We start from the raw sequence: 17,670 nt of genomic DNA on the forward strand, positions 1-17,670 counted from the left end.
CCACCAATGCACTCGCTCGACCAAAATCGCACTCTATTATATGCAGCAGAACCACACTTGATTAAATAATAAAGCCCAACTATAAAAACTCAAAATAATATAAAAAACATGATTTTCATTTTTAATTGTCCATCCATCGATTTAACTTTACACAAACAAACAACCTACAACATCAAATTGCAAACCAACCTCTACCATTGGATTTGCATATTAACAATCATATATTTGTACATAAAATATAAATGTAACACATCCCGCCCGTAGGACGGGCCGATCCTAGTATATGTATAAAAGAAATATCAATACTGTAATAGAGCAAACAAAAATACAGTTGATGAGACGCCCACCACATGGATGGTTTGCCTTTAATGGAGTCGTCGGTGTTTTGCAGAATAAAATAAACCAATGCATAAATGTTAAAGTGAAACTGTGCTAATTAACTTTGGTAGTGGGAACATGCTTTTCGTGACATTAAACTAAGATTGTTTCGTACATTATTTACTATGAATTAATAAAGTTACAAACTATTTATTATCAGAATGCATCCGAAGAAACACACAAGTAATTTGCATTTTCGTCCCAAAACTTACATTAATGTACACAAATGACAAAAAACATTCAAATATTAAAAAGAAAAAGAAACATTCAAATATCGTGATCAATGTCCATCGCATTGGACTCAGCCGCAGGCTTAACAAGACGACGTTCCTCGTCATAAACATCAAAATCCTCACACGGCCGTGGGATTACTTGACTTCGATATTCCACCGGACATTGCACTTCCGATTGATACACCAGCACTGCTTAAAACACATGAAAACTTTTTCTATTTTATGCAGTGAAACGTGAGAGACAAGAAAACTCTTTACCTGATTACAGAGCGAACTATGAGATTACTTGGCAAACACAATGATGGCTGGTTCAAGAGATGCTGGTGTGTCTCCTTCCACTGTTGGCTCTTTCTCCAGGAAAGAAGCTGCTCTTGTTGAGGTAAATGTCTTCGTTTAACACTCATTGAAATCTATACACTTTTGAGGTTGCCATGGAAGCTAGAAACTTTGAGGGTGTTGGTTATTCTGTTTGTATACTCTTGTTCAGTACTTCATGGATGAATATGCCTACAACTGCTTATCGACAGAACCGACTCCGGACTGGATTTGCAAAACCTGATCCCAAGTGGACGTATCTCCAAGTTCATCAGAGTCAAAGATGCTTTTGATCTGAAGAAACGCATACAAGAGGTAAAAACAAAACCATTTCTTGCTATGGCGCATTCTGGTTACTAGTAGTACAAATTGGAAGGAAAACTTCTGATGGAGCCAGATTGTGTGGCAGGCCAAAAGGAGTGGTAGCTCTGCGTTTTGAAAACGCCTTTAGACAATCAATCTGCATGATCCTTTTAGATTCTCTAGTATTTTGAGTTGCTGTAATAATGATAGTGAGATGTATGACTTGAAGTGTATATAAGCTATTCATTATCTTCCACTTTTGAATAAACCATTTGTGTTTAGAACATTGATTTTGTAAACCATTGGGCTATGCTAAGTTATTTTTTTCATTGAGTGAAGAGAAAAGAAAGTTGTGTTTAGAACACACACACACACACACACGCACATCAACTAACATTATACAGAAATGCAATACAGGAAAAAAACCATCTAATCGAGATCAAGGAACTCCATTCTTTTCCGCATCAAACCCTTCAGTAGCATTTCTTCTTTCTCTGCTTTCTGAGCCTAATTTACACAGAAGAATGTAATTTGAGGAGTCGTAGAATCTAAAAACCACCAAACAAACATTGACGCAAGAGATATTGCACTAACCCTTTTGATCTCTGCTTCTGAGACTTGGACCATTTGAGCAGGAAGCTCTTCCTTTTCAACGTCCTAAGAGCCCCCCAAAAAAAAACTGATTCAGTTGTCATTTAAAATGCAAGAGAAACTGGTTTGTTTATTTGTTTATAGAAAAAGCTTTTACCAGTTCACCAATCAAGACAACATTCTCTCCACGGATTATGTAAAGACCTAAGGGAATATCACAGTAGAGATCACCCACGATGACTCTTTCATAAGCTTCTTCTATAACAGCATTTGCTTCACAAATAACAAAAACATCTTCAGAGAATATTTCGACTTTCAGTAAACAACAGAGAAATAAAAACAACAAAGGTACCAAATTGATCAAAGGACCGAAGTAGACCCATCAGTTTCCGACCATCACGAAGCAAGACAAGAAGCTTCTCTACAAAAAAGACATTAGAATCAACATTTTCTTGTTTTATACGATGATATCATCGGTAAAGGTAGAGAGATAGAGAGATAGAGAGAGTTACTGTCTAAGTAGGCGGCGAGAGAAGTGGAGAAGAAGATATCATCAGGAGCAGCCCAAGACATTGAAACTCTCTGCAACTCAACTCTTCTTCTATCTCTTTTTGCCTTTTTGACTTTTCAGTTTGCCTTTTAGATCTTGTTTGATCAAAAATACTTATAATACATACCCAAAACTACATAACTATTACAAACTGACCCATTTGTTTTTACTTGTGCATCTTGGGGTTCCTTCAAATTATACGAATTGAACATTAAAAACTCTAAATTAACAAATAAGATAAATTAATAAAATTTTCCAATCTTAAGTTGAATTAGTGTAAAGTATAATATAATTCAAAAGATACCAAAATAATAATATTTACAAAATTCTTAGATAAATATATAGTCCCACAAAAATTATAAATTAATAAATAATAATAATTAATAGATATAAATTTTAAATAAATATATATATATATAAAACATTTTTTTTTATTTTTATTCAAAATAAATTTCATCTCTATTTCTATTTTTCATTTTGTTAAACTATATATTAAAGGTGAATGTGTATTCTACAATATGTATTCAACATATATAAAATATAACAAATAATATAATAAAAATAGATAAAGTTTAAATTTATAAAATTTAACCAAGTACATAATATCGTAAATGAAATATTTTTTTATTTCAATAAAAATATTAAAAATTAATATCTAAATAAAAAAAATTCGATTAATAACTCTATAAATTAACAAATTGTAGTCACAAATATTCTTAATTTAAATCTTTATACTGTAACTAAATTTACATTTCAGTTTCATGAACAGATTAACACTCATAACTCAAATTGCAGTCACTCAATTTTCTAAACAATTTTCACACAAATTCTGCAGAGGCTCAATTGTTATATTAAAAAAAAACAGTGTATTAATCCCTTGTAAACAAGTTTCCTAATCGTTCCTCGATGATAAAGATTATTTATCTAAGAAGAATATTTGTAGTTACAACAGTACACAGGAGCAAACAGATTTATTCACCACATTTAAATCTGAAAAAAGATGAGGAACAAGAAAAACAGAAAATTGAATAGACAAATAAATATACAGTAAACTGTAATTATCAAAAGATATTTCATGCCCCATCATCTTCATGTTTATTCTTCATGTCTTGATAACACTTGAGCTTACGCCACTCATTTGATTCCTGAAACATAGAGATTTTTTTTAAAAAAAAAATCTCAAATCATATACTATGTTTTTCCTATTTTCATATTTTAAAAGAAAAAATAAGCAAATATTAATAAGAAAATATATTGGTTGTCTTTCTATTCTATTATTACCATGAAAATCAATCAGATCCATTTATAGCTTATTGGTTGATATCTACATCTCCAAGACAATATCTGTAATCATCAAAGAAATTGAATTAAACTTCCCTATACCATTATTATTGTTCTATAATTTTTCTATTTTTAAAATCTTACACTCTTCATCTTTATGCATTTTAATCTGTCCTTCTGGTAGTTAAAAAAAATAATATGTCCTTCTGATGTTTATTATATTCTTTTGATCTAACTAAATACTGCAATAAAGACAGCCATATGACTTGGTTAAATACATTAACTATATGATGAGATAAATACTTATAAATATTAGAAAAATATCTCACATTCAGAATCTGTCTTGACCCATTTCTTGACGTCGACACTTGAACGAGCTTCATCTATAATCTTATGATTCTCCAAATACTTCTTTGCTATAGCATTTGAACGTTGTGGATGTATCTTCTTGTTGAGTATTGTCCTTAGCATCTGCACACAAACACAAAATATAGAAAAACGTGTCTGAATAATTTGAACATCTATTTAATAGATATGTAGTACCTTTTCCATTCTTGTATTAGGCAATGAATCTCTAGACAAATCAAGAAGAGGAGGTGGAGTTTTGAAGCCACTTGTGCAAACAAACATCTTCTTGAGAAGAAAAGAGATCGACTTCTTCTTTCCAATACTAACATCTGTATTAGTGGCAGTGAGATCTTTGCTAGAATCTGTGTCTTCTTCCTCCTCTTCCTTGGAGATGATATTGTTTCCAAGTGTTCCAATGGCTAAGAAGGTTTCTTCATCTTGAGGCCAACTTTGGAGATCTTTACTCAAAGCAAGCCCTGATGATTCTTGAGCTATATATATATATACATCATCAAACAGATCAGTGCTCTATGCAAATATTCTTAGTATAATAATATTTTCACTTACAAGAATCTGAAGCTGACTCATGCTTCTTTCCACTAAGTCTTCTTTGAACCCAACTAAAAATCTATATCCAAATAAAATTTTACATAATCAAATAAAGATAAACACAACACAAATGTTGAGTTACTTCAGACAAATATGAAAACAAACCTTCATGTTTCAAGAGATATATAAATAAGCACATGTGTATGTGTCCAAGAAATTTTCTTTTTATGTCGATGATCTTTGAACTCCTTGAATAGTAATTAGCTTTAGAAGATAAGAGATGATCATAGTGGTCCCATGTTTTTAAAGACACAGTAAACACAAATCCCTGAAGCCAGCAAAAAGCCAGTTGGGTTCAAGTTTCTATAAACCCCTCGAAACCAGTTTTCTTACAACTTCAAAGTCACCATTTCTTCTAGCATGATCCCATCTTTGTGGACTTTGTTGAATGTTGGTTCACCAAAATCTCATTCTTTATAATATAAAATATGGTTTAAAAGATCAAGATCAAGTAACAAGTTGAATGAAAACACATGGATTTGTCTGTTCTTTTACACTTTTCTCCCCTGAAAGCAACTATACAAGTAAAACTTTTATATTTCACCAAGCCGTATAGAGTAAAATGTACAAACTTACTGAAGCTTCATAAAGCTTTACACTCGAAATTCAAAATCATATTTTTTTATTATAACTAGTCGTCTCCACCACAGCATACATGTGAGCAACATTCAAAGCAGGCAATGCAAGCAATCGCTGTGAAGAGCTGCGTGAAGACAATGACACATTGGTCATTGAGCTTAGTGCAGCACTGGACACAGCACATGCAGCAACATTTGTTGCACAAGGAGACGCAGCAGCTGGAGGCAGCCTTGACGAACTTCTCAGCAGCATCAGGTGCTCTCGCTTCTCCAAATCCTGGTGGAACATTCTCTTTGGTAGCTGTTGTATCACCAAAGCCTATCCCAAAGTTTTGTAGTGGGATGGTTCTTGATATCACCTTCTGTTTCTCTCCGTTGGTTTCAGTCTGTTGAAATATTTGGTGAATATAATATAATAAGTTCAGACAAGTATCTTTTTGTTCATAACTTCTAGATATGTAATATATATATATATATATATACCTTTTTCTTTCCACCAGTGTTGATGGGTTTAGATGCTTCTTCTGTGTTCTCCAATTGGATCATTCGAGTGTACTCAGATGGTACACCAGTTTGGATGCTTAGTCTAGTAATCTGAGAAGACAAAAGATCAAACAGAATGAGGAAGATGGCAAAATAGAGGAAGTTTATTGTAAAAGAACCTTTTCTTTTGGCTGGTTGTCTTCAGAGAACCAAGCCTCAGCAGTAAGCAAGTCAATCACATTTTTAGCAAACACCTGAAACAGTTTGTTAAACACTTTAGAAGGAAGCACCCTAGGGAATAATTATGAAAGGAAGGTGATGGATGATCTTTACTTTATCAAGAGGCATGTCTTTTGCACTTTGTACAGTCAAGTCTACAGAAAAGCTGCTCAAATCTCCAAGCAGACCATTTGCTTTCACACTCTCAGGAAACTTTCCTCGGTATCTCCCATACACCATCAATGGACTTGACGAAGTCAGATCAGGAATGTTTGAAGGGTACACCTATTAGTAGTCACAGGTAAACACTTTCAGATTTGCCAGAAAAGATAAGCAATGGATCTTAGCTTAAAGACTCACCTCAACTTCATCAAGATTCTGCAGAGGCTCAATTGTTATATTCAAAAGAACAGTGGATAAGGCCCTTATAAACAACTTGTCTAACCGTTCCTCAATGTGATCTACAAATAATAATAAAATGTTTAAGAAAACTATAATTTTATTTTTTCATTTCATTCACCATATGGACTCAGTCCAAGTATTACCTGTATTATAAACTGATTCATGCTGTCCCCTGGATATATTAGCAAGCATTTGAAGGAAGTAGTGATTACAGAACACACCTAAGTTCACACATGAAGAGGTCAATAAAAAAGATAAATCCAAAAAAAAACCTTGGAGAAAAGAGTTTTTACCTAACCCAAAAGTGTGTATCCGTGGCCACACTGAACCAGCATTAGCAAGACGTTTCTTCATTACATTACAAATGTGTCTCTCATCTTCAACAGAACCATCTGTTAGGAAGAAGATCATAGGAACGGAGCCGCGAGTATTCGAAAGCATTTCCACAGCCTGATAAGTATTGAGGGAGCTATTAATCACTAAAGTATTAAGCTTTTTTCTTTAAGCTACAAGTGAGTGGTGGAAAGACCTTCTCTAGGGGAGGGAGCATGTTGGTACCATCTGCGACAACAAAGCTCTTGTTCATCCACTCGATACCTCTTTCAACAGCATCTGAAGTAACCGCCTCCATCGATGTCGAAAACAGAGAAGTATCATCACTGAAAGTGATGATATTGAAGGAATCTTCAGGATTGAGCTTAGATAGAGCTGTAGATATCGCGTTCTTTACATCCTCTAGAGGTTTCCCAGCCATGCTTTTGCTTATATCAACAATAAACACTACCTCCCGCTTAGCTGACTTAAGTAGACAAAAAAAAAGAAACTTAAGAATAAACTGCAAATACCATTTAAGGTAGCAAAAAGGTACAAAACCAAACCTTAGTACTTTGCTGCTTTCCTGGGAAAAGATAGAAAGAGAAGATATCTCTCTGATCAACATCTTGAACAGACGCAGATTGAAGGAACAGTCCACCAACTATATTACTTGAAGAGACCTACCAAATTTAAAACAAAAGAGATAAGCCCAATGCAGAAGTCTAGGGCCTAATGCGGCATTGAGAGTTCATACATACCGTGTAAGAGAAGCTAAAATCTGTGTTCGACCACTTCAAAACATCTGCTTCATATGCAAACCTTAACTTCCCTGCGTTCCTCATTTTTTCCTGCAACACATGAATATAACAATGAAAGATTTAGGATATAAAGAAGAGACACAACTTTGCAACATCATGGAGCTTCTTTAGAAAGATATAATGAAACTACACCTTAAGTGGATGACTGCATCCTTTGCAGAGAACTTCTGTTCCAGTACCGGCGTTAACACTCAAGTAAATCTTTTCTCTCTTGGAGATTTTCTTAACCGCAGGCGTCACATACTCAGGGAAGTTGAATGGAATGTCCAGAAAAAACTGGCCTTCGTTATACGTTAGCTTCTGGGACCAAGTCATCTTGATAGAGAGGTTGGTGCCTCCATCAACCTGTAAACAACAAACAAAAATATATAGAGATAAAAAAAAAAAAAGTAAACCAAAAGATTATATAAATATTCATATTTTTTTCAGCTAATGCAAATGCAGTGTATAAAACTAAAACTTGGTTTCATTTTACCATTAGCATTTCTCAAATCTTGAGAATTACCTAAAATAAAAGTTGTATATCCCTATTGTAAACTTACCCCTATCAATAATTTGATTATGAACATATTTTAGTAACAGCTTCATAACATCCCAAGATAAAATTTAAAAAAATATCAAAGGTCCACATATCACCTGTGGTACTGTAAGAGTGAATATGTTTGGTTTCAAGAAGCCACCACTTTGAGGTTGTGCCGTTTTCTCCAGTTCCGTACCATCTTGTGCTGTGATCAGTTGCGTTGTGTAAGATTTTCTAGGAATCTCAACCTCAACACCTAGAATTGAACCCTGTTTAGCCGTACAGTATTATGAGATTCATCAAAGAGTACACGATCAATAAAACAAGTCTGATTCATAGAAATTATGTAACGAAACTCTAATAACAGTGAACTAATTTCATAACGAGAGGGAAAATAAAAAAACGAACCTGGTCTCCTATAGGAATAGCGATACGGCAATCACATTTTTTGCTTCCCATGACGCAGTGGACACGCCACGATCCGGTGGCGGTGACGAGAGCCGTGTCGAGATAGCAATCCACGTGGAGCTCGATCGCGTTCATCTGGAGAGGGATCAGAGCAGGTGGGTCGCACCTGCCGTGCACGTGAGGCTGGTAGCTAGGTAGGTCCGGGTTATCCACGATTCCCGGGTCGGGTATAACGGCGTAAACCATCGGCGCAGAAGGAAGGTGAGCCTGCGACGTGGACGATCTCTCCATCGGCGCCGTTAGCCTCGGCGCGGCGACTGCTCGGTCGTGTCCGAAGTATATCCGTTTGGCTAGTTTAAGCCCGTCGTCCACCGCTCTTGCGAAATCCTCCGCCATCTCTCCGATTCAGACGGCGAAAGAAACGTTGTGTCGGGGTTCTCTTCTCTTTCGAGTCGTTGAGCTGAATCGATTTCGGCTGCTTTTTTCAGACAGCGAGATCACTTCGGAGTTGTGTCTTTTCCAGCGCATACATACATGTTCACTAAATGGATTTTATTTATATTTACTAAAATACCCTTTTTATTTTTGGGCGCGATCAAGATCCAACGGTTGAGAGGTAGTTGAGTATGTCGACAAGGTGAGAGCAATCAGCTACATTCGTATTCATTTTTGTGAACGGGATTTACAAATTCGCGCGGACGAATCGTTTCTGTCCACGTGGCAGTGGACCCATTCTAACCGGATTAGTTGAAGCATTCGATTCTTGCCTTTAACGTTCTACAACGGTAAAAGCTCATGGATACTTGTGCGCTCTCACGTGACTAGCCCTTGGCTATTTGGTAGAGTCATTGGTTTTCATTGGCTGGATGGTTTCCTGATATAGTATTTTTTGTAAATATGGTCTGAATTCTAAATAATCAAGACTTTATCTATCTGAGTAAGATGATAAAAATAGTTAATGTGGAGTTATGATTAATCATTGTCCGGATTACACATTTGAAGTTTGTAAATACAATTACAGAAGACATAAGGTACTACTTATTCTGATGATTGCATAGCTGTATACATAGTACTAAATTCACATTTTCACAGATACTAATTTCGCGTTCGGTGTAAATGTCAAATGATACGAACGGTATTCTTTGTAGGTAATATTAAGCTTTTTTTTTTCTGCCGAAATTTTGTGGATATGTTGTTTCAATAACTTTTCTGATTTCATTAGACAAAAGGATAATTTTAATTTCACAGACATGAATCCAGTTTGTTTTCACAACCTAGGCTATCCTTGGTAGATAAACTACGGAGCTTTTAACCTAGAAGATGGATATCATCATATGATCAGCCAAAAAAGTGTGTTTGTAAGTGCAGAGAAGCTTTCTCCTACGTATTTACATTTCTGCTGCGTTCCTCCTTCACCGTACCCAGAGCTTGTAGCTCTTCCATTAACCTTTCATACTCACTTTTAACCTTCTCCACCTCACTCCTCAGATTCATGGCCTGCGCATTCATAAAAAGAAAAACCAAATTTCTATCACAATAAAATCAAGTTAACAATCTATTCAGCAGAATATGGAGGCTTTTATGTCGACATAGGCCACCGATGGATGTAACTGCCATTACTAAGCAACTTGCTAACCAATAATTAAATAGTTCAATAACAGAGTACAACAAGACTCAAGGACACGCTAGATATTTAATATTCCTTTTAAAGTTGGTTGCGATTTGGCAGGAACAAGGGTAAGTCAAAACCAACGAAGTAAATGAAAGAAACAAGTAGATGCAGATAAGAGAAATTAATGTCAGAAAGAAGTACCTTGATTTCAAGGTTTTGACTTCGCACCTTGTGGTCCAAACATCTGCGTACAAGATATCTATAATAAATGTCTAACAAAGGCTGATAAATTGACAATATATATTACATAATTCAACTTACTTTGCTCGGAGCTTCTTGTTCTCGTCCATCAACTTGGTAGTTTCACTATCTTGTGACCGAGTTGCTGATCCCTGAACAAACTTCAGAGAGTGTGCCAAACGAATGAAGTTAGAGAAAACGGAATATGAGCACAAGTGGTTACAAACTAAAGTTACTATCCTGTTTCTATGTGGGCACATTTGCGTGAGCTATATAACACATAAAGGAAGTGCTCATATTTAACTCTAGTTAGCAATAATAGTCATGGGATTAAACATGTTCACCAGAAAATTAAAGAGAAGAAAACATATGTTTTGAGGTACCTGTTCAACCCGAATATGCCCTGGGACAGAGAAGCCATCATTTCCCACTTTTCTTTTTGACGCTGCACTTGCAACAAGATCAGGATGCTCTTTCCTCTTCTCCAACACCACTGCAACAATAATGCAAACATCACGTGTCAGCATCAGAGAGAGATTTCAGGAGTGCTGGAACGTGATATATAGAGTAGAAAACGACGTCCAACAAATGAACATGTGAAATTAATCATAATAATAGCAAGAGCACTCGTAATCACTGTCTTAAAAGAGTTACAGTTTTCCAGAAAGATATTGTGTATTGTGTTCTTCTATTCTAACTCTTTAGTAGCATTTTACCTGGCTCAGATGAAACTCTAGGAAGAGATGCCAAATTTGCATTATGAAAAACTCCTGGGAAGCCTGGAGGAGGATTTATTGTTTGTCTGCCACTATCTCCAGCAGAATTATTCTGGAACATGTTGACATTTGTCCTACCACCAGGTTGAAGATTTTGAGGTGCCGTAGGACGACGCTTCTTAAGATCTCGATACCCAATCAACACAGAATGGCAGTTCCTATAAAAGAAGTACAATCATTCGAAAGGGTAAAGAAACAATGGGAAGCGATACAAGCCAACCCAGAGGTATTGGAGAAAAGGCAAAACGGAGGACTGAAACCCCATGCTCAAGCAAGCGAACAAGAAATCGAAACTGTAATATTATCTACTTTTGGCGATCGAATAGATTAAGGTAGAAACATAACAGCCACCAAAAAGATAAAGGCTTAGGAGATTACCAATACTCCACTGTCATTTCCTTTAAACGCTTTTCAAGTTTCTGAAGAAGGACGGTTTTCTCAAAATCCTGCTTGTTGTGGGTTGGCTCAACAAAATTAGCTTCTAGAGCACCTGCAGCACACATTATTGTACCATCAGAGAGATCTGAGCTGAAAACAACCAAATCAATAGAAAAGTATTGTTTTATTAATTGAATCATTTTTCAGCTTCTTACCAACAACTCCTCTTCCTCTACTGTTTGAGTAGCTCACGACCTGCCAAAATGGCTGAAAGGAGCCAAAAATAAAATCACACAAGATCACGATAACATACAAGAGTATGAATGCAATTTGTGTTAGAAACTTGACTAGATGCTGTGTAGTTTTAGGGGAAAAAAAATATGTGGCAAATTTTGAAATGAAGCAAATTATATAAATTAAAAACTTATATGCATGCCAGTATCAGTGTAGAGAAGCCTATATAAGGCACATCCGTACAAACAAGGATGCAACGACATATTTAATACCAACCCGGTATATAAATCCTTTTCTAGTGAATGTGTGAACTAACATATTTAACATTCCAAAACTTACCATTATTAAGCGGTTTTTGTGATAAACGCAGAACCCACAAAGGTTTACTTTGGGAGCTTCTTTCAGAAATCCAATTGTCGTTACAACTTCAGCCTGCTCATTTACCCGAGATTTGAGTCATAATAAAAACGGGGGAAATAACTAAGAAGCTCTAAAAGAAGAAAATAAACGCCCCTCTGAAATTTTGCGCACCTCTTCATGTCCAGCAGCCTGAGGTTTATACAAGATGTACTGCTGATGCTTGAGATCATCGGCAACGTTATGATGCTCGACAACCTTACCACGCAACAGAATCTTGAAAGTTTCAGGAATCCGCAAGTACAATATAGATAGGTAAACCTGCAACAAGGTGGCAGCAGCGGGAGGTATAAAGTATAAACACAGTTGCACAAGTGTAAACGGATATACAGTTGTCTGCAGCCCTTTATCTAGTCTATGTGTATTAAATATTTCACACGAGTAATCATGAGTACGTTCACGCATACATGTATGGTTCAATATTAAAGTGTATGCCATAAACAGTTCTCAACATTACTGACCAAAAGAAATAGGAGCTTACACGAAGAGAGTAGGAAAACCGGGTTGCAATATGATCATTCATAATCTTACATCCAGTTTTCTTTATGTTTCCTTCAATGAGAATATCCTGTAAAAATCAAGGAACAGAACAAGATCTCAATTAAATGATAATACTTGGAAAGGAAAAGAAGAGCATAAACAAGAAAGATAAATAATATCAACCTCAGCATCCGAGTCAAAGTCTAATTCCAGTTTAGCATCGCTGTTGAGCCACAAATTATAGATAATAACCTTTGTCCCATGTGATCCAACGTTGTCAAACTGCCACACGGGGAAAAACAAACAAATTGTCAACGAAAAGAGAAACGTGGTAAATATCAGATAAAGAAAAATTTTCCTTTGATGCAGGCGACAAACAAAAAATAGGCCAACAATAAGTGGGCATAGATATAAACTACTACTAACATCCAAGAAAATGGAATTATGGGAATGGTAAGCAATCGTGGATGGCTTCATTGTTAAGATCATGAAACTATATATGGAATTTAAAGCTCATCAAAAGCTTTTATGCATAGTATCATACCAGGGAAATATCACACTCGTAAAATTCCAATATTTGACCTAGTAACCAATAGATATGGAGACTGTAAACAATATGGGTTGAATGCATAAAAATTTAAAAGAAAGTTGGCCTTGCCTGCTGTAGAAGTTCTGCCTCTGTAGAAAATGGAGACCATTCTAGTAGAATGGAGAGATTGGATATAAAATGCTCTCTGTCTTGCAATGTCACAAATTGACTAGTTGATGCCTTGTACTCGTAATCCAACTGAATATTTATAAGGTTACACGGTTAGATAACATAAACCAGGTACATTTAAATGTGAGAGAATGAGACTCACAATGGGAACAACTATTCTATCATGGCCGGTACGTGTTAGGTACGTATATGAAAGGAGCCCAATACTTTGTGTCCATGTTCTAGTCACATGGAAAAGAAAACAATCAGCATCTTTATACACTCATAATTAGTATTTCAATAATCCCCCAAAAGATAAATAATTGGATGAAAAATGTTAGAACATCAGCACATAGATTAACAAACAATGGCCACTCACTGGTTTTTATAATGGCGGCTGAAAACAATGACATCTGCTCCAAGTCTCATTGTGCTTGTCTTGAAACCATTTCCATCTAAAGAATCATAATGAAGAACCGAGATACAGAATCATACCCAAAGATTTCTACTGCAAAATCATATATAGAGATATGTGAAAACGAAGAGAAAGATTCATACATCTTCCAATGGCTGAATCCGATTTCTTATCTGAGAATCCAAAACCCATGCAATGCCTCATTGCCTGAGGATCCATCCCACCACCATCATCTGAAATTTTAATTAAAAGATAATTAGAAAAGTCTACATTTTGCATGCTCTCTGTGTGAAATGGCACAGAACTTAAACCCAAAAAGATACCATACTAAAATACCTTGAACTAGCAAAGCTGTTGTACCATCCTTTGGATTAGTGGTTTTATCTACAATGACAAAGGTGGCCCCATTTTGGATCTGTAGGGTGATGAAGATACAGAGCACAAAACATATTAATCACTTGTCATTCAAAACTTTCAAGATACTAACACCTCAATAAAACAATAGTCGGAAAGGACAAGTTGTCTGTGACGAATATTCAAGTAATGAACAAGCAGGTAGTCAGATTAAAGCTCTAAGTACATCACGAGAAAGGACGCACCTCATCAACAGCATTGTCAAGCAGTTCCGCAACAGCTGCAAATAGAGAGAACCAGAAAATTCCTGTTAAAACGCTTGAACAATGTTTGCTAGCCACATACAAAAAGTAGGGAAAATCACGATTGCATACCACCAAAAGCCCATTTATGTGAAGTAGCATTGGAGTGCAGGAACATAGGGTGCACATGAAGATAGTTTTTCCCAGCTGTGAAACACATGTCAACAACAATAAGCAAAAAAACGCTTACACTCAAAACATTATATAACCTCTATAGAATATTAAAGACCAACTCAACCAAGCATAAGAGTAAAACGATAAGTGATTAGAAGCAACAACATTGCATACTTGGCTGCTGAGACTTTGAACTCAGTTCATCACTGTAGCTTCCAGCTTTCCAGAACTGCCTACAAACCGGGGCTGGGCATATGGTGGATGAAGAAGTAACACCAGCATCTTCAGGTGGAGTCCGGACCTGATCAACAACACTAGTGCTACTCTGCGCACCCAACGATCCTCTATTTTCTTCAGAGTCTTGAGGTAAAACAAGCCCTTTGGAACCATAACGGTGCTCCGGTTTAACAACCAGAGCATCGTGAGAGACGTTTATACTTGCGTTGTAGCTCATTTTTTATTTATCTGCAAGGATAACAAAGTAATTTCAGAGATAAATATCACAAATCACATATTCTAGAATCCGTGTAAAATCAATTTTGTGAAGAAGAAGACCTAGAAATTGAAATTTTAGGGGAATACGAAACCACAAAGGCTGAGTGAGCGTGAGAGTGAGAGAGAGAGATCTTCGAAGGATCTTAGAGTTTACCTGACAATAACTTTCATGCAAATCGACTGTTAACTTTCCATTTGCGTCCGTCCACAATGTGCGACGAGCGAAGAAGAAGAAGAAGAAGGTAGTCAAACAACGATGGAAATCGACGGTTATCTTAGGGCTTGCTTACACTTCGCCGTCGTTTCGAACTTAGCACCTCTTCTAGAACCAGAGAGTCGAGGAGTGGAGAGAAAGGATTCGGAGAGGAAAGGGTTTGTTTGGGCTTTTTCGGCGAAGGAGAAAAGTGTTGAAGATGGTGAACAAACCATGTGGGACCCAGCTAGTTATTTAATACATTTTTTTTTTTTGAACGACTGTTATTTATTACATTAGTTAATTTTTATATGTTACTCACAGTAAACGAAAGGTTAATTAGTAAAAGCAGAGAAGTAACTGATTGTTGATCAAAAAAAAATAAAAGAGAAGTAACTGATTCGTATGAACAGTTGAAGACACGTGTCTTCCACTTTTTTCTTTTGGTTACATATATGAATCACCACATTAAGTTCATAACACGGCCCATTTGGGCCCATTAATTTCGAACCCATTATAACATGAAGCTTTTCCGAGAGCGTTTTCTAGCGTTCATAAGCTCCGTCAATGATGGTAACGGCCGAGGCACAGGTGCATTCATTGATCTGTACAGCTTTCTCAATTCACCACTTAGATCTCTGCGACTCTCCTTTGAAGACGCAGAAGAAAAGCTTCTATAAGATACCTCCTCCACTGTTTCTTGTTTGGTATCATATTCAGCTGCTTCCTCAAGATTTAGCTTCTCTAAACATGCACTGTGTATAACTTTTCTCTCATGTAGTTGATCAGATACCTGAGAGCTTAGCCTTGCTCTCCCAAACAGAGTTACAGGAAGGATATTTTTCTCAGGGGACAAACTCAGAAGCTGCTTCTTTACGGTAGAGGCTTCAATCACTGGTTCCATCTTGGTATTTGTACAATCCACATCACTCACGAGACGGCAACTAAGAGTTACTGTCTGAGTATCAGTTACAGCACCTGAAGAAACTTCCATGTCGATGTCTAGAAGCTTCCAGAAAGGATCATCAGAAGAAAACCGACTGATGAAACAGTTCTTCTTAACATAGTCCAGCTCCATTGCTCTACAAGAAGGAACCGTTGACACAACCCATCTCGGAGACAAAACTCTCATAGCTGATTCCAACTCTTCTCGCGATGAATGCATTGAGTAACACACATGCCAAACACCAAACTCATCCTTCACAGCTTCATTAAACCTAACCTTCCTCTGCTTTTGAACTTGGCTCACACTCTGGGAATAATCATCTTCATCATCGTCACAAACATACCACTGAGCTGAAGGGCGGATGATAAGAGGTTCGCTCTCACGTTTCGACCTCGCCTCAGCGAGTTTAACGCTTGCTCTTTCGTAGAGTCTAGGGAACCCACTGAGTATGTGAAACCTGGAAGAAGGATCTTCAGAGACAACCTCAGGAGCTATAACCATTAACGATCTGAAACACTCCAAGTTTGTAGCCTTGTCGACGTAAATCTTGGATCCAAAGGTTCTCGAAACCTCAAATAGAATCTCCTCTTGGCCCAACATGTCACAAGCAAGATACACAACCGGTGCATCAGGGTGGTTCCATATACAATTGATGATCTGATTCATAAACCAAAAGTTCCAATAAAAAAAAATGAAGAAACTTTACACATAATTATGATTGCAGACAAAATCACCTGTCTGATTGCTGAGTGCTTGGTCGGAAACCTCTGAGAGGACTTCCCAAATGTGCAATCCAAGAAGATGTAATCAAGACAGCACTTTGGTGCCTTGCCTTCTCTTCCTACATACTTCTCAGGGAGGTTATGTATACAGTCACGTGTCAGCCTACAATCACCAGTGTGGAGTATGTTACCGAAACTCCCTTCGAACAAGAACATGACCGCTCCAGGACAATGATTGGCATCGAAAGCGGTGACCTTGAAACCTCCGTCAGGATCATCAACGATCACTGTTTGCCCTATCTCAATCCTCACGAAGAAAGACTCGTCGAGCTGAGGGTGGCGTTGGAGGAGGAGAGAGATGGTGAGGGAAGTGGAGTAGATTGGGAAGACGGCGTTAGAGGGTGAAATCCCGACGGTGTGGTCTTTGTGAGCGTGAGTCAGGAAATGATGTCGCTTCATCCTCTTCGTGGTCGTGTTGGGTCCGAAAGTGTCGACGGAGAAGGGTAGACCTCTTGGCATCTCTATCGACATCTTCTTCTTCTCCTCCTCGTCGCCGTCAAGGGCGACGGAGGTAGGTGGTGATTTAGGGTTTCTGGTTCGCTGATGATTAGAAGTGACGGCGGTTTTTGGTCGGTTGATTAGGGATTGAAATGGCACAGAGGAGAACAAAAGCGAGGGAGATTTGACTTTTCCTAAAATTAACATTTAATTTTTTTACATTCAATTTAATTAGTGTAAGATTATTGTGTTTTTTTTGGTAAAAATGTAAAGAGTAAGATTATTGTGTTATTTTGAGAAGAAATTCGCCACAAAAATATTTCAACTATGTTAATATCATGTTCTTTATTTATTTATTTTGGCTTCTTAATAATATATATATTAATTTTTATAAAATATAAAGGTAATTAATATCTAAAAGTACCAAAATAATTTTATGGCAAAGG

At 36.8% G+C, this 17,670-nt stretch overlaps 5 protein-coding genes across 8 annotated transcripts; all 5 read right to left on the reverse strand.

Moving 5' to 3' along the window:
• Positions 1-1,537: 1,537 nt before the first annotated feature.
• On the reverse strand, positions 1,538-2,485 carry LOC106365347 (sm-like protein LSM1A). Its single transcript, XM_013804794.3, has 5 exons — positions 2,333-2,485; positions 2,173-2,241; positions 1,978-2,093; positions 1,824-1,886; positions 1,538-1,736 (listed from the first exon to the last, which is right to left on the reverse strand). Exons 1-5 carry the CDS (start codon positions 2,391-2,393, stop codon positions 1,659-1,661), a joined length of 387 nt encoding a protein of 128 aa, XP_013660248.1. The 5' UTR covers positions 2,394-2,485; the 3' UTR covers positions 1,538-1,658.
• Positions 2,486-2,506: 21 nt separating this feature from the next.
• Positions 2,507-4,868, reverse strand: LOC106365346 (protein LAZY 3). Of its 2 annotated transcripts, XM_013804793.3 has the most exons (6): positions 4,714-4,868; positions 4,567-4,627; positions 4,195-4,490; positions 3,981-4,122; positions 3,652-3,714; positions 2,507-3,515 (listed from the first exon to the last, which is right to left on the reverse strand). In XM_013804793.3, the coding sequence occupies exons 1-5, from the start codon at positions 4,717-4,719 to the stop codon at positions 3,695-3,697; spliced, it is 525 nt and encodes a 174-aa protein (XP_013660247.1). In that variant the 5' UTR covers positions 4,720-4,868; the 3' UTR covers positions 2,507-3,515; positions 3,652-3,694. The 2 variants fall into 2 exon arrangements, with proteins under 2 accessions (XP_013660247.1, XP_022547584.1); XM_022691863.2 differs by lacking the exon at positions 3,652-3,714.
• Positions 4,869-5,049: 181 nt separating this feature from the next.
• Positions 5,050-8,881, reverse strand: LOC106369085. The gene is made up of 13 exons (XM_013809189.3): positions 8,352-8,881; positions 8,060-8,212; positions 7,556-7,768; positions 7,364-7,453; positions 7,169-7,285; positions 6,820-7,089; positions 6,584-6,740; positions 6,434-6,511; positions 6,249-6,349; positions 6,003-6,173; positions 5,849-5,923; positions 5,670-5,780; positions 5,050-5,572 (listed from the first exon to the last, which is right to left on the reverse strand). Exons 1-13 carry the CDS (start codon positions 8,745-8,747, stop codon positions 5,240-5,242), a joined length of 2,265 nt encoding a protein of 754 aa, XP_013664643.2. The 5' UTR covers positions 8,748-8,881; the 3' UTR covers positions 5,050-5,239.
• A 660-nt stretch (positions 8,882-9,541) lies between these two features.
• Positions 9,542-15,275, reverse strand: LOC106369084 (protein MICRORCHIDIA 6). 3 transcript variants are annotated; one of them, XM_022691371.2, is made up of 20 exons: positions 15,020-15,275; positions 14,545-14,835; positions 14,329-14,403; positions 14,200-14,234; positions 13,937-14,015; positions 13,744-13,833; positions 13,565-13,640; positions 13,349-13,427; positions 13,147-13,275; positions 12,672-12,770; positions 12,490-12,576; positions 12,123-12,269; positions 11,931-12,023; positions 11,573-11,624; positions 11,358-11,469; positions 10,920-11,137; positions 10,587-10,696; positions 10,285-10,355; positions 10,165-10,207; positions 9,542-9,848 (listed from the first exon to the last, which is right to left on the reverse strand). In XM_022691371.2, exons 2-20 carry the CDS (start codon positions 14,822-14,824, stop codon positions 9,732-9,734), a joined length of 1,992 nt encoding a protein of 663 aa, XP_022547092.1. In that variant the 5' UTR covers positions 14,825-14,835; positions 15,020-15,275; the 3' UTR covers positions 9,542-9,731. The 3 variants fall into 3 exon arrangements, with proteins under 3 accessions (XP_022547092.1, XP_022547093.1, XP_013664642.1); XM_022691372.2 differs by having other exon boundaries at positions 10,285-10,364; positions 12,123-12,206; positions 15,020-15,263; XM_013809188.3 differs by having other exon boundaries at positions 10,285-10,364; positions 15,020-15,262.
• A 107-nt stretch (positions 15,276-15,382) lies between these two features.
• LOC106369083 (DNA cross-link repair 1A protein-like) lies at positions 15,383-17,446 on the reverse strand. Its single transcript, XM_013809187.3, has 2 exons — positions 16,739-17,446; positions 15,383-16,661 (listed from the first exon to the last, which is right to left on the reverse strand). Exons 1-2 carry the CDS (start codon positions 17,429-17,431, stop codon positions 15,573-15,575), a joined length of 1,782 nt encoding a protein of 593 aa, XP_013664641.3. The 5' UTR covers positions 17,432-17,446; the 3' UTR covers positions 15,383-15,572.
• Between the last annotated feature and the right edge of the window lie 224 nt (positions 17,447-17,670).

The sequence above is a fragment of the Brassica napus genome, chromosome A9 (assembly GCF_020379485.1).
Source record: "Brassica napus cultivar Da-Ae chromosome A9, Da-Ae, whole genome shotgun sequence".
Taxonomy (NCBI): Eukaryota; Viridiplantae; Streptophyta; class Magnoliopsida; order Brassicales; family Brassicaceae; genus Brassica; species Brassica napus.

Bases quoted from the DNA above. Each gene is read 5' to 3' on its own strand.
- LOC106365347 (XM_013804794.3), bottom strand. From the start codon at position 2,393: ATGTCTTGGGCTGCTCCTGATGATATCTTCTTCTCCACTTCTCTCGCC. The intron at 2,242-2,332 runs GTAACTCTCTCT...TCTTTTTTGTAG, and splicing joins TCTCGCCGCCTACTTAGACA to AGAAGCTTCTTGTCTTGCTT. The intron at 2,094-2,172 runs GTACCTTTGTTG...TTATTTGTGAAG, and splicing joins TCGGTCCTTTGATCAATTTG to CAAATGCTGTTATAGAAGAA.
- LOC106365346 (XM_013804793.3), bottom strand. The intron at 4,123-4,194 runs GTACTACATATC...GTTTGTGTGCAG, and splicing joins CTAATACAAGAATGGAAAAG to ATGCTAAGGACAATACTCAA. The intron at 3,715-3,980 runs GTGAGATATTTT...TGATGATTACAG, and splicing joins GGTCAAGACAGATTCTGAAT to ATATTGTCTTGGAGATGTAG.
- LOC106369085 (XM_013809189.3), bottom strand. From the start codon at position 8,747: ATGGCGGAGGATTTCGCAAGAGCGGTGGACGACGGGCTTAAACTAGCC. The intron at 7,286-7,363 runs GTATGTATGAAC...TAAATTTGGTAG, and splicing joins ATTTTAGCTTCTCTTACACG to GTCTCTTCAAGTAATATAGT. The intron at 5,924-6,002 runs GTAAAGATCATC...AAACTGTTTCAG, and splicing joins AAGACATGCCTCTTGATAAA to GTGTTTGCTAAAAATGTGAT.
- LOC106369084 (XM_013809188.3), bottom strand. From the start codon at position 14,824: ATGAGCTACAACGCAAGTATAAACGTCTCTCACGATGCTCTGGTTGTT. The intron at 11,625-11,930 runs GTAAGTTTTGGA...GGCTCCTTTCAG, and splicing joins ACAAAAACCGCTTAATAATG to CCATTTTGGCAGGTCGTGAG. The intron at 10,365-10,586 runs GTACCTCAAAAC...CACTCTCTGAAG, and splicing joins GGCATATTCGGGTTGAACAG to TTTGTTCAGGGATCAGCAAC.
- LOC106369083 (XM_013809187.3), bottom strand. From the start codon at position 17,431: ATGTTAATTTTAGGAAAAGTCAAATCTCCCTCGCTTTTGTTCTCCTCT. The intron at 16,662-16,738 runs GTGATTTTGTCT...TTTATGAATCAG, and splicing joins AGCACTCAGCAATCAGACAG to ATCATCAATTGTATATGGAA.